The following is a 14513-nucleotide window of genomic DNA, read 5'->3' as shown; positions in this document are numbered from 1 at the left end:
AATGCAAATGCAAAAAGTTATTGGGAACTAAAGTCACTGTGGCAGGGAAAGAGTTAAGGGCATTATAGCTTGGTGGGGAGACTCCGTGGTGCCCCCTTCCCTTGGTGCCCTAAGCAGAGTTTTATTTTGCTTCGTGGTTAATCCAGGGATGTCCCAGCACTCACACACAACAAACAGCAGGATTCCTGGCTGGGCAGATCTACAATATCAGTCTCTTGGGACTTTGCTATTCTAGTGTAAAGAGAGAAAGATCACGTATCGGATCTCTCTTGAATGAAAGCCAAGATGCCCGTGAAGGGGCAAAGCCCAGTGATCGGACTGGGGGATGAGCGGCATTTCCACAACAGACTTTCAACTGGAGCTGACCAGATCGCAGTTCCTGACCATGCCACCTCGTGTTCCTCCTTGAGGCATCCTAGATTGTCCACAGCAGGGGACAAGAAGGAAAGGACCACAAAACAGGACCACCACAGGTCGCTCTGGGCAGCCTCAGCTAGGTATGAGGTGGGACGACAAAATCGGGCAGGGAAGCCTCGTGCCGGGGCCGGCAAGCCGTCAGCAGAGCCCCAAGAATGGAATTCACAAAGGTAAGCCCCAAGTTTACCTCTTTATCACCTTGCGCAGCAACGGGAATTTGCTCCGCCCACAGAACTGCAAATCCCAGCAGCCAGCTCGACCCGAAAGGAAAAGTAGGCGGAGAAAGAAGGTGTGATTTCAGCCATCAGGCCTTAATCCAAATACGCCGACTCACCGGCCTCTTTAACCGCGATGCCTCTTGGGTCGTGTAGTTCCAAAAGGCAGCGTCCGGGCTGGGGGCCTGATGCATCTCGGGAGGTGTAGTCGGGACGGCCTGACAAACCAGTGGCGGCTCTGGCAGTCCGAGACCGCGCCGCGTCCAGGCAGCCTCCCGCTCCTCGCAACAGGTTTGCGCGGCCCCTCCCTTGTCGTCTCTTCGAGGTGGAGGCGAGCTGCTTCGCGGAAGGCGAGACAAAGGCAGGCAGGTAGGTGAGCCAGCGCTCGGACGGAGAAGAGGACTTCGCAGCGGGGCGGGAGGGGGCGCGTGCCTTTTCCCACCGGGGATTGTGCGGGATTTTGCTCTGTGCCCTCGCAGTCGTCTGCTTTCGCTCGCTGCTTGTTTTCCACGGACTTCGCGCTCCCCTCCCCAGAAGCGAGACAATTGCTTAACTTACTCAAGTACGGAAAGATTGTCCGGGCTCCTTAAGACTAAGAGCTCTGCGGCGTAACAAATGTTCGTGGTTTAGACTGAGCATCATGTGATGTGTGAAAGGTTTAACCGAGGTTGGAAGAAGTCTTAAGGGAGGCTTGCCAAAATAAGAAGTGAAATGCAATACAAATTTCAACACGTGTAGCTCTTTTCCCTCTCTTTATAAATTAGATATTTATGTGTGAATATTCTTTATCTTTTTGCAAACTAAATATAACACTGGATGCATCTGAGGAAGTGGGCATTAGTGCGGGATAGTCATACCTGTGCAACTGATTACTATGTTTGCCACTCTTAAAGTACTGTTACCTGTGGTTCTTTCACTTTTCATGGCTTCCTTGCCCAGTTGCCCATAAATTGCATCTGTTGATGTAATTTGATCTTCCATAGTATTTTGGGACTTTGTTGTCCTGCCTTGATTTGTCCTTCTTTGATTTGAGAAAAAAAAAAGCCTTTTGAAGGTCTGTGAAATATATATTAATGTGCAATATAAACCATATATTATTGGTGAGACTGTCTATCCTTTCTTTTGAGGTCTCAGATTTCACTGGCTTTTTAGACTGCCCATTTGAATTGATGGCTGTTTAGTTTGAAGGTGGTTAGGAATAAATAAACGATCTCAAGATTTATTTAAATATCATGAAATGACTTCTAGGCTTCATGAAAACTATGATTTTGATCCTATTTATTTATAAGCAACTATTTTGACAAGTGTTCTTCCTTTTGGTGAATCATATTTTGTGAATTGTTGATTGGAATGTTTACTTCTCAGATTACTCCTTTTGATATTCGAATATAAAAGTTCTCAAAACTATGAAGCAGCTGGCCTGATTCAGATATATTTGTGAGTGTCTCCTAGCTCCATAGACACATTTCATGGATTGTTCTTTTCTTGTAATCAATACATATCTTTTCTCATCTTCCTCTTATAGTGGATGATATTGTCAGTATCTTATAAGTTTTACCAGGGCATGTCCTAGTGTCAGGTTGGTAAAGTTATGTTTCATCCTATTGATTTGCTTAGAAACAAACATGTCTTGGCTAAGTGCTTATAATATTTGATTTCTTCAGTAATGTTGTAGCCAAGGATCTTTTGTGAGGAACGATAACAGAAATCATCTGACCGTATCTGAAACAACCCATCCCTTATGGAATACAGAAGTTTCATTTGCTGCTTTGTTTTGTGAAAGCTTAAATTCCATCAGTAGATGGACACCATGCATTTAACATGTATCCCACAAGTCTGGAATGTTTGCCTTGGTAGACAGAACACTAAGTACTGCATTTCTTTCCCATAGTTCATTATTTTGTCTTGTCTTTAATTTTAAGATGGTAGGCGCCAGTAATTGCCATTTTGGGTGGGGGGGATCATGGATTTTCTACCATGTGTTGTCCTGGAACCACATTTCCTGATTAGAAGTGATTATTGCTTCCATATTTGAAACAAGTGGGGTTTTTTTTCCTGATCAAGTACACAACAGTTTCTTTTAAATTAGTGAACAATTGGCATTTTAGTTGATATTCTAAACAACTTGTTATTAAACATTAATTCTAGTTTTCATGTATTTTTAATTCTTCAATTACGGCTTCTAATTCCTTTTCTCATTCATCAAGGGTTTTCTCTTTATCTAAAGATAAAACTTGAGATTTAGTTGTTACCATTGAGGTTTCTCCTATCTTCTCTTAGGACTCTCTTTTACTTTTTCTGTTTTCTTCTCTGAACATCATGCTCAGATATAAGTGGTAGCGTGGCTGTCATTTAATAAAGGCCAAATCATGATGTTATTACTGTGTGCTTGTAGAAAAATAGAATGGAGAAAAATGCTTTGTGTGGGTATGGCTTACTCCTGTTAAGAGTGTAATTCTAGTAAACAAGATTTTTTAAAAATTGTTTCAGATCCATCAATCTGGTTAGAAACTCATAGGTGATTTGTGAGGTTCCTGTATTATTGCAATTGCTAACAATACTGTACCCTCAGAAAACAATGCTCCTCAGACACCTTCCTTAATGGCCACCAAGGCCTTTGATCCACTTGGTTTTATTTTTGTTGTTGCTGACTCTTTCAGTTAAAACAAGGAGAGACAGAATGGACATACTGCAAAGTAAAGGACCATGTTTATTTATAAAAATGATTCTGGTCTTTCATGTAAAGTCTTCAAAAACAAAATGATGGGTGTATACATTCTGTTTATTTAGAAAAGTGTCCACCTAGTCAGAGAAAAAAACATGCAAGCTAGAGTGGTAGAACACACTCTAGAAGCTGGCTGGGGTGGAGAGAAGTACCTTCACAAGTTTGCCTTCTCATAAATGGTGTTTTGTAACTAGTCACACCCACAGTGGCATCCTTCCATTGGCAGTCATTTTATCTGAGTGCCTATGTCAGCCACTCAGTCTCATGACTGGAGTGGCAAAGAAAGCAGAGTAGTAACTAAATGAATAAACAAATTTCTTAGAATTCCAAATAGCTCTACCAGCTCAAAAAGTTGGAAACTCATGCTGTACTGTTTCTAGCCATCGTAAACAAAGTTCAATGATTTTTTCTGGGCCCAGGATTTTAAGATGTACCTTAAACTTGCCAAGGTGAGTTTTTTTTCTTTATTCCTTTTTATCTCCAACTGAATTGAAGATAAATTGATTTGATCACTCAATGGCAATTAACAACAACAACCTTTGCTAAAATTTAATTTATAACTTTCCTGTAGTAGCTTCTTCTGCCTTTCTAGTAACCTCTATCCCATGAAACCTATTTCATCCTTGAGAACATTTAAAGTGCCCAGTACTTTGATATCAATTCCACAAGACATTTTGATTCCATGAGCCTAGCTATTTATTTATTATTAGATTTCTCTCCTGCCTTTATTTTGTACAACTCAAGAGTGGCATACATAAACCTCTCTCTTCCTGTTTTCCCCACAAAAGCAACCTGTGAGATAGGTTGTGCTGAAAGTTATTAATGTTATACTGGTGTTAACTTAATATCAGCTCTTATACTTCTAGTGTAATGTTGGATACTACCGTGTTTGTGGTTTTCTGTTGAACCAATTTTGTGTATGAAGTTGACCACAGTGATTCTTTCACTCAGCCATGGTTTTAAAAAAAATCTGCCTTAGCATATGTTGAGAGTGCAGTCTCCTTGATTGCCACACTAGAATTTAAGTTTTTTAATAACATAGCCAGCTCTGCATCCTTTAATTCTCTTTGCTTAGCATTGGTCAAGTTGTGCAGCAAAGTGGCTCTTAGGAATCATCTTAGAAGCACCCCTGAACTCACTAACTTCTATCAACTGCTCCATTTGAAACATTCAATATTGGAACAATGCATAATCAACCGTAAGGCTTCTGACCAATTTAGTCCTTGACCGGGTTTCATTTTCTGTGTTCCTGGTGAATACTTTGGAAAGCAGTACAGCTTTGTAGGTACATCTTTCAGAGGGCAATCTCTTTCTTAAGCTATAACTTTCCTGGATAATCAAATGTTTTACTCTAAACAAGGAAGCTGTCAAAAAAATTATACTTTATTGTTGGATATTTCCAAACACAGCTGAGAGCAGCACATAGTGCCACGTTCAAGTCTGCATTCCCAGGGTTCCACTTGGCTCCCTTGAAGGAGCCAGTCATATGACAGCAATTAAAAAGGCAAAGTTAATACAAATTGCTTTTTACACAAAGAGCAAGAGTGCAGAGCAAAGAGGAAAAAGAATAGAAGATGAAAGAAAATGAGAAGGGAAAATTAACAGATCTGGTGCAGCAAAAGAAACTGCAAGATCGGCATTGCAGTATGAGAAGGGAGGTTACAAAGAATAGGCTGAAATGACATGCTTCAAATTAATTCTTTTAACAAAATTGCTTCCAGTGGCTTTATGTCAGTACAGTTCTCGACTTAGGGCAAATATTAGGGGCATATGCAATTCTGCTTGTAGTGAACTATAGGTGAATTGTGAGCATTTGCAATTTTAGGTGGAGGTGTAGAGTAATCCAGTTTAAAATATTCTGTGTAATTTGATAATGCTGACATCTAGCCCATGTATGTTTGAGTGACAATCATAATGGAGAACATGAGTGCAGAAGTTTTTGTCTTTTCTTTAAACTGTTATCACCTTAGCCTGAATATATTGTTACTGCAAAAAGCTTAAAGTTCAAGGCATAGATAATATTAAATTGTACTGTATTGATATTTTCAAAACTCAGACAGAGCTTTCTCCTATGTTGGATAGAATAATAGTTCTCACAGTGAAATGTGTTTTAGGAAATGGCATTCAACTTCAGTTCATCAGATAGTCAACTTTTTTAAAATGGCAAATTTCTTCATTCAGCAGCTGATTGAAATGACTCTTCTGGTTGTTACTTTTTAAAATGCTATTGGAATATATTTGGAAAGACACAGGTTGTCCTAACAGTCAGGAACCACGCTGAGATGAGGAATAGGTCTCTAGTGTTTATTACTGCTACGTTAGACAGAAAATCCTAACAAACTGAAGAAGCATGGGAAAAACCCAGACAGATAAACCCCAAAAGTCAAGGCAGGTCTGTTCTGTGTCTCTTTGAATGGCTGCTCAACTCCTCAGTACTACGCATGCGTTTTCCCCCCTGGATAGGGGCCCCCTCCTGCTCACCATCAGTGCTCATGACACAGGTATTAAATTTTTATTATCCCTTTGTGCTTCTCTTTAGATTAGTAAACTTCAGTTTAAGGTTCCCAGCTTTGATACTTAACTGTTAAAATACTGTTACTGTATGTTGAATTCAAGTTCAGTTATAGAGCTGTGTGCTCTTTAGGTCCTTGTCCAAAAAGTGGAAGTCAGTGCTGTTCTTTTACTTAGCTCCTTGTTTTGTCTGTAAAAGTGGGATGAGTTGCATCAAAAGCAGATTTTAGAGCAGCAGGAAGTGGTCACTGCTTGTAGGCCCCGTTGCTCTTTCTGCTTCAGCTGGTGGATGACATTCTCTGAACAGAAAAGAAGACGAATAGTAAGAGCTTAAAGTGGAAATATAAAGAATATGCACCTCTAAAGAACGACTTTTTTCCAGATATAGTCCTTAACTCTGTCAGTATCTTCTAGGACACCTAATCCCTTACTTGTATGAAGTAAAGCCAAAATTCATAGTCCCTTCCCCACTTCTTTGGTTCAGGTGTTAGAATAATAGTCATAAGCTAATTTGTAATGTTCTTTCTATAAAAACTATATGTGTGTTCATATTCTATTATTTAACCTGTTTTACTTGTAGTTGTATTCATGTAATTCTGGGTAGGAAAAATATGTAATTTTGGAAATAATGGGAACTTCCGTAAAAAGCAGAATATGAACCTGTAGCAAAGGGAACGGTAGCAGACAGGATTAAATTTTAAGGTAAAAATTATTGAAACCTTTTATAAGACTTTATTATATTTAATAATCCTAAATTATACTCTGGATTTATAGAACTATTATTTAATCATATATGTCTATATGTAAGGTTCCATACTTCAATGTTGTCTAATTTGAAATTTAGCTTGAAAGGACATCTTTCTGGAAAATTGAAAGACAATTAAACTTTATTCTTTCTCTTTCCAGATACCTGTGAAAAAAATTAAACAAGAGAGAATCACTTAAATTCAACAATCAGGGCACATAAACTTTCTTAAGTTTTCTAATGAAGGATGACTACTCCATACGTTCCTGTTCCAATTCCTATAGGAAGTTCTACTAGTTTTACCGTAAATAGAAACCAAAGATCATCATCTCTTGGGAGTATTTCAGCATGTTCAGATTCTTCAAAGGGACAGTTAGAAGAGTCTTCTAAAAGTAACTTTAAAAAGATGAGTGTTCCTGATCAGATTGGTGCTATTTCATGTCCTTGCAATAGTCCGCTTGTTAGGACTAAAATTTTAGGTGTGAACACCTCTATGGAATATTGTATTCAACCATTGGAAAAAACTGAGCAAAATACCAAGATGGAGAACTGGGACGATCGACCTGCTACTCCTACAATACTAGGTTATGAAGTAATGGAAGAGAGGGCAAAGTTCACTGTAAGTAGTAGTATTTTTCTTCTAAAAATTGTATTGTTGTACTATTTCATTTAATCACTGGCATTTTACAAATATGAATATAGCATCACAGCTATATGGGAGAGCAGTTCTTATTTTCTAATGACTTTTAAATTGCTTGCTATGTGAAACCCCTGCATTTGTATAAAATTTACTGGTTTCAGCACAGTTCCTAAATATCATAAATGCTTTAGTTTTGTATATTTTAATCCTGATTAGTTTTACATACATGGGTAACTTTAAACTTGTCTAGATTTGCATACAGTAAGATCAATTTTGACAGTCTAAGGTTCAGCTGATTTTGTAATGGAGATATCTGATACATAGTTTTCATGGTAATTTGCAACCTTATTTCCCTTGGAATCAGCCTCACTGAATGCATTTTTGAATAGGCAAAACTTTGCTTTCTTTCTTGCCATCCTTGCCAATATGATCAATGAAAGCTATTTATTTTTATTTTATTTATTTTCTATCCCACCTTTATTATTTTTATAAATAACTCAAGGCGGCGAACATTCCTAGTACTCCTTCCTCCTCCTATTTTCCCCACAACAACCCTGTGAGGTGAGTTGGGCTAAGAGAGAGTGACTGGCCCAAGATCACCCAGCTGACTTTCATGCCTAAGGTGGGACTAGAACTCTTAGTTTCCTGGTTTCTAGCCTGTTGCCTTAACCACTAGACCAAACTGGCTCAAAGTTGATGAAATAGCAGGCAATCTCCAATCGTGTCTCATTCAACACAACAGTACCTTTCAGAATTGAGGAATGCATATGGTCTAACAACATCTTATAACTGAATGATAGTTAAGAAGTCATCTAGTAGATCCTACCAACACTTTAAAAAAATGGAAGAGTATAAGGACTTGGTAGTTTAGTTATTAAATACATTGCTATCAATTAATTCACCATTCCATTTGGATAATCATAAATGAGTGCTACATTTTTTTACTTGTATTGCAAAGATTCATTGGAAATTATTTTCATTCATCATAATCTGAATATGCGAAGAAATAATCCCAACCATATATTCCAAGAAATAAGGACTACCATTAGATGTGTTTCAGATTAAATATAGTTTAAATAAATTGTACTTGTATATTGCAGCAATCTGATATGGTTATGAAATCATTTTTTAAAAGTACTGGCTGTAACCATTAATAGTTTATCTTCAGCCAGTAGAAGCCATGGCAATCCTAGACTTGCATCAAATAGTTATTTTTCAGAATTCTGTACACTTTGCCAAGTCTAAATGGTTGTTCAGTTTCTTAAAGAATGGTTATGTCAACTATTCAATAATTACAGTGAAATATGAGAAGACTCTGTTGCACATACACATTTCTTGAAGCTACTTTAATAAGGGTTTTGTCTTGTTTTGCTTTTAATAGGTTTACAAAATACTTGTTAAGAAAAATCTGGAAGAAAACTGGGTAGTTTTCAGAAGGTATACGGACTTCTCCAGGCTTAATGACAAGGTATATATATTTAAACAGGCCAAAATCAGTAATTAATATTCTGGGTTAATGATATGCCTGTGTTTCATAAATTACTTTGAACAGTTAAAAATAAAGGTGAACACGTATGAAAAGCATCGTGAAATATTTATTATTTGCCATAAAGACAATATGTAATTGATCTAAGTTCTAATTTGTAAAAATATATTCTATATAATGTGTCTGGAAGGGAGACAAGAGCATATGAGTCCAACACTGTGTATGGGCCCTTTCAACTTTTGTACCTAACAGCTGTAGTTCAAAATTAAAGCAAAAATTCACAGTACCTGTTCAAAAATGTCACATTTTGCAGTTACAGCTTTTCCAGAGGTAGCCATGCAGTAAGCCCAGTGTTCTTTTCATGTTTCCAAACAGTTACAGAAAAGTACTCCAGAAACTACAGATAACATTTTTGAAGGCTCTTGGCAATTGACAACAGTGCTTGCATTTTGATTGCTGAATAATCATGTTTAGGTTATGTTTAAGTGATGCAAACTCCCAAGCACATTGCACTGATATTGAATGTATTTGTGGAGATGAGCTATGGCAGTCCTGTGTAATGAGTTAAATGAAACTGAAGCTTGCAGCCTTCAAAGAGAGTAGACGTGTGTCGGGTTTCTAAATCACTTATCTGACATGTTTACTGTTGAACTGAATGACTGAAAATTAGATGCCGTTTCTATTTCAACAGTTCACATATAATTATGGAAAGGATGCAAGAAGTTGTGAGAGAAAGTGACTGATTTATAGTTCCTGTGTTTTTTAATAGGCGCACCATAGGTAGATGGCAGGAAGGAGAGTTTTTGCAACTTAGATATGGTATGGCTAGTTTTTATTTTAAGTATCTAAAGATATGTAGCTTCCTTGAATATACATATAGTATTCGTAAGATGAATCACTGGGTACAGTAAAGTAGAGCATAAAAAGTCGTAGTCTAACATGGAGAACACCTCTTTGGGAAATGGTTGCTAGCGTGATGTCAAACCAAATCTGAAATGCAAACTGTACCTTAGTCATCATTGCTAAGCTGCTGTAAGTCTTGTGTGTGTGTGTGTACACACCTTCAAGTCAGTCTTGACTCCTGGTGATTGCCTGGATACATCCCTGCAGTTTTCTTGGCAAGATCTTTGGAAGTGGTTTGCCATCACCTTCTTCTTTCTAGGGCTGAGAGAGAGAGTTACTGGCCCAAGGTCACCTTGCTGGCTTTGTGCCTAATGCATGATTAGAACTCACAGTCTCCCAGTTTCTAGCCTGGTGCCTTAACCACTACACCAAACTGGCTCTCTACAACTCTTATACTGTAATGTTATAGTCCCTCTTATCTACAGAAATTATCAGCTACCATAATCTTCTGGTATATATTTTCAGCTGAAAGATATGTTTCCTGGTTTTCGGCTGGCACTGCCTCCCAAGCGTTGGTTCAAGGATAATTACAATCCTGACTTCCTAGAAGATAGGCAGCTAGGACTCCAAGCATTCCTACAGAATCTAGTAGCTCACAAAGACATTGCCAACTGGTATGTAATTTTTTTTAAGCTATGATCATCTTAGCAGGTGTTGCAGCTCTGCTCTTCCCCATTCCAAATGGTACTGTTACTTTTCCAGAGACTGAGTGTAAATAATTAATTTTCTTCTGTGAACAAACTGGTTAAGAAAGTAAGAAGACATTCTAAATTAAAATAGAGCAAGTTCATTCAGAAGCAGAAATTGCAGAAGCAATTCTAAAATAAAGCTTTGGAAAAGAACAAAAACCTAGAGTAGCAGAATAGGAAATTGAAATCCCTTCACCATTCCCTCTGTGTGGGTAAAAAACAGCTATTATTTCTTTCTAGTAGTATGTTCTACTCAACCTACAATAGACATACTGTTTCTAATGTTAAATATTTTCCAAGATTTGATCACTAAATAATATTTTTGTATGAATATTCAGGTCCTTGGCATTCCAGTCAATCTATATCAGATATTTTGCTTACTGTTATTTGTATTTTATAAAAATGTTTGGCAGACTTCAGGCTTGTTGAATACTTTTTTAAAAAACAGTCATCTAAATCCTTCAACTGAAGCCTTGCCCCAAAGACATAGAATTAAAGATTAAAAATTGGTTGTGAGTACCAAAACTGAATATAATTCACACCCCTCCTATCCCAAAATGTACTTTTTGTTGTCTGAAGTTTTATTTGGTTTTCAGGAATCTAATTGAATTAAAGCCTGTATGTATTTGCAAGTAGGGATCATTTTATTGTAGTAGTTAAACGTTTTTGTCAATGTATTACAAATTGCCTAGACACCTACCAGTTGCTCCAGATTTATGTTTTCCGCATCTCTTGAACTATATATTTCAGGGAGTTTGCAATTTAGCAGTGCATTAAATTTTAAATAATTTTGACACTGCAAAAGGTTCGATTTCAGAGGCTTTATTCTTTTTTAATATAGAGGTTCAGAATAGTGGTTGCAGTATAATCTTGCCAGACTGGAATGGATAAATGGCTAAAAGATACAAGGATTGAGAATTGGTTGAGAAAAGTTATACCTTTGTTTCTTGCTGAATATTTCAATACAGAATGTGTGAATGACTGAGACAGAGCACTGGTGACAGAAATAGTCACCCCAACTGTCAGCTCTGCTACTTATGCACTTTTAAGATCTTTTTATTGATTTGAGTAATCTTAGAGTATATTTGTTGTCTATCCCAGATGTGCAGCCTTAAATATTGCAGCCACACAGATCTCTTTCAGAACATTTTAAAGAACAACACTTTAATTTTTAGCTAGTAATGTTCAGGATATGTTCAGAGCATGTTAGTTTGCCTAACCATGGCTTGTTCAATAAGGCACAGTGGTTGGGTTTTCACAGTGTGTTAAACCGAAGCCAAACTGGACACAAAATCATATTCAGTTCAGTTCTCACTTCTGAGGAGTAAATCAACATGGCAACATCCTTTCAAACTATGTCAAGACAACTCTTGATTCTTCTTCATGAGTGTATGTTCCTCTTTATATTTTCCCTGGCATGCATGAAAATTAGTGATACATACTGATTCTTTAGTATTGCATGAGCAACATTTCTGGATGGTAATGTTAAGTAGGATTTTATTAGTGATCCTTTATTTTTATGCTAAAGGTTAATAAGCACTTACTATTTCCCATTACCTACCTTGTTCTCAGTTCTATTCATATCTGGACTTTTGATGTAAAAGAAAGCTGCGGAAAGTGTTACTAAAGGCATTGTACTGTATGTTCTTATATATTTTATTATAGCCCTGATAAGCTCTTTCCACCACACTCCTAGTCCAGTGTTCACCCTCATAGAAGTAAGTCCCATGAGGTTCAGTAGGACAGTTCCCAGATAAGCACACAGAACTGTAGTCTCAGTTCACTGTGATACAAAGACCATATCAATTTATTAAAATTGTCCATAATCCTTCTTCCTATATTTGTGTTATTTGTTTCATGGAGACATTCAAAATCATAGACATATCACAGCATCCACAATACTTCTCAGGACTAAAGGCATGAATAGGCCTAGATCACATTCAAATCATTGTCCATGTATGAATATCCATGGCTGAATATCATGAAAGCTGAAAAGAAGAAAGCTGTTAAAGCTGTATAGTTAACATCATCAACTTTCTCCTCCTCCTCCTCCTCCTCCTCCTCCTCCTAATTAGGCTATAGTCATTGATTGCTCTACCCTGTGCTGCAGGAAAATCTGAAAATGGGATTCAGTGTTTTTCTGTTTTCAGCATAGTGAGCAAGATGTGGGTACAGGCATGAATGTTTTCCACTGCTGCATCTGCAACTTTCTGTATAAGAGACATAAGCAATAACTGATTGTTGTTCTTACTATCTTGTTATTGAAGAGTTAAAGGCATATTGCTTCTTAGATTGTCATCTCAATAGTTTTTCACAGCTCTCAGGTACCTTAAAACCTAAAACTAAAGTTCTCTTCCCTGAAGTCCCACTAATGAAATCCTAAATTGATTTCTCAACCAGATTTTAAACAAGTTGCATGCCAGCCCATTCTGGGTTAGGTTACACAAAATATGATTTAATTATAGTAGTTCGCTACATTAGGCCTTGTTTCAACAAGAGCTAGTTAGTTCTCTGAAGTGTGGCTTGAAGGCAAAAGTCCTCTATGATGTCCCCACCCCCCATTTATTTAGCACCTGGAATCATACTGCCATCTGTGGCTCATTTTCAAATGTGGTTGTGAGAGTTTACCAAATCGTACATTTAAATTGCTTTTTTTCTTAATGAAAACTTTGCTTCTTGGATACATGGGACGATTACTGTTATGCAAGCTACAAGCTGCATCACAAGTGAGGCCACCTGTCTTCTTATAAAGGCAACTGATAAGTTTAGATAAGTGCTTGGAAGTCTATACTTTATTATCATTCTTCTATGTCATATTTTACAATATTTGGCTACTTAATATACAATTTTATAGTTCCATACTTTTAGAATTGTCCTTTTAACTTGACAGTTCATTCTGAAGGTGTTACAGAGCAAGTAAAGTCCAGGGCAAAGTGGACAATAGCAAGCAGCCGTACTTTCGTAAAATAAACTATTCTGAGATGGCTATTTACAGCCCATGTCATTTCTTTTCAGAATAGCAGAACAGCCATGAATAAAAATATCCACTGTAACATAATGATATTTGAAAGGTCACCTTTTCCAAACTTATCAGATGAAGAAAAGGAGCATTGTTTCCATTTTTCTAAGTAGATTTTTAATACTATATTATTTCTCTCTCCCTCTCTCTCACCAGCTAGAAGCTGACAATCTAGGATCCTACAAATTAGATAATGCTTTCTAATTTTCTTTTGGTATGGTAAAATAAAGGACTTTTGTAACTTCATGGTAGGAATGTCATGGGGACAATAGTCCATATTCAGGGTTTCACTTTGCAGCTTTAGAACTTTTAATATTGATTGATTGATCATATTTGTATAGCTGCCCATCTCACAAGAAAGAGACTCTGGGAGGCATACAACACTCAATTAAAAGAGCTAATAAATACATATAAAACAATAAGTAAAACTATAAAAACTATAAAAAACACACAAAACAGGAGAGGATGACATTGACCGTAGTAAGAGAGCCATCACAAAATCTCCCCAATCGCCTGGGACCCCCAGGCCTGATCACATAGCCAGGTCTTGAGGGAATGTTAAAAGGGATGGGGCTAACCTCACTTCCGGGGGCAGATGGTTCCATAAGGCAGGCACCATGACAGAGAAGGCCTACTTTCTGGGACCCACAGCATGCCTTCTCTGCCAAACCTGATGGGATGGGCAAATGTAATTGGGGAGAGGCTGTCCCTCAAATAACACGGCCCCAAGCCATAAAGGACTTTAAAGATCAAAACCAGCACTTTGAATTGGACCCAGAAGCCACTGGTGACCAGTGCAGCTCGTGGAGCAGATATGTATCATGGACGTTTCTAGGGGCAGATAACTGCCCGCACCACTGCGTTTTGCACCAGCTGAAGCTTCTGGTTACTCTTCAAGGGCAATCCCATATAGAGCTCATTACAGAAGTCCAAATTATTAGTGTGATTTAAAAAAAATTGTTTTTAAGAAAACAAACGATTTCTTAAAAGATTTAAGTTGATATATGGAATAGATAGATGGAAATGAATGCCTTCACTCAAATTTCTTATAATGTGAGTTTTCTTCCATTTTGATAGCATTTCATGCTATAGCTACAGTGATTTTCTGTGATAAATACAGTGATTTACAGATTTGATTGGAATCTTAGGGTAGCCTTCTTAAA

At 37.5% G+C, this 14513-nt stretch overlaps 1 protein-coding gene across 2 annotated transcripts in view; it reads left to right on the top strand.

The window, feature by feature from the left end:
* Nucleotides 1–836: 836 nt before the first annotated feature.
* SNX16 (sorting nexin 16) overlaps nt 837–14513 on the top strand; it is a 153885-nt gene continuing 140208 nt past the window's right edge. For both annotated transcript variants that reach the window (XM_063299431.1, XM_063299432.1), the window contains exons 1-4: nt 837–1001; nt 6775–7232; nt 8635–8721; nt 10108–10256. In XM_063299431.1, the coding sequence (XP_063155501.1) occupies nt 6861–7232; nt 8635–8721; nt 10108–10256 (608 nt within the window). In that variant the 5' untranslated portion in view covers nt 837–1001; nt 6775–6860. The remainder of the gene's footprint in view (nt 1002–6774; nt 7233–8634; nt 8722–10107; nt 10257–14513) is intronic.

Source organism: Candoia aspera, chromosome 3, assembly GCF_035149785.1.
Source record: "Candoia aspera isolate rCanAsp1 chromosome 3, rCanAsp1.hap2, whole genome shotgun sequence".
In the NCBI taxonomy this organism is placed as follows: Eukaryota; Metazoa; Chordata; class Lepidosauria; order Squamata; family Boidae; genus Candoia; species Candoia aspera.
This window is presented reverse-complemented; position numbering and strand designations above follow the sequence as displayed.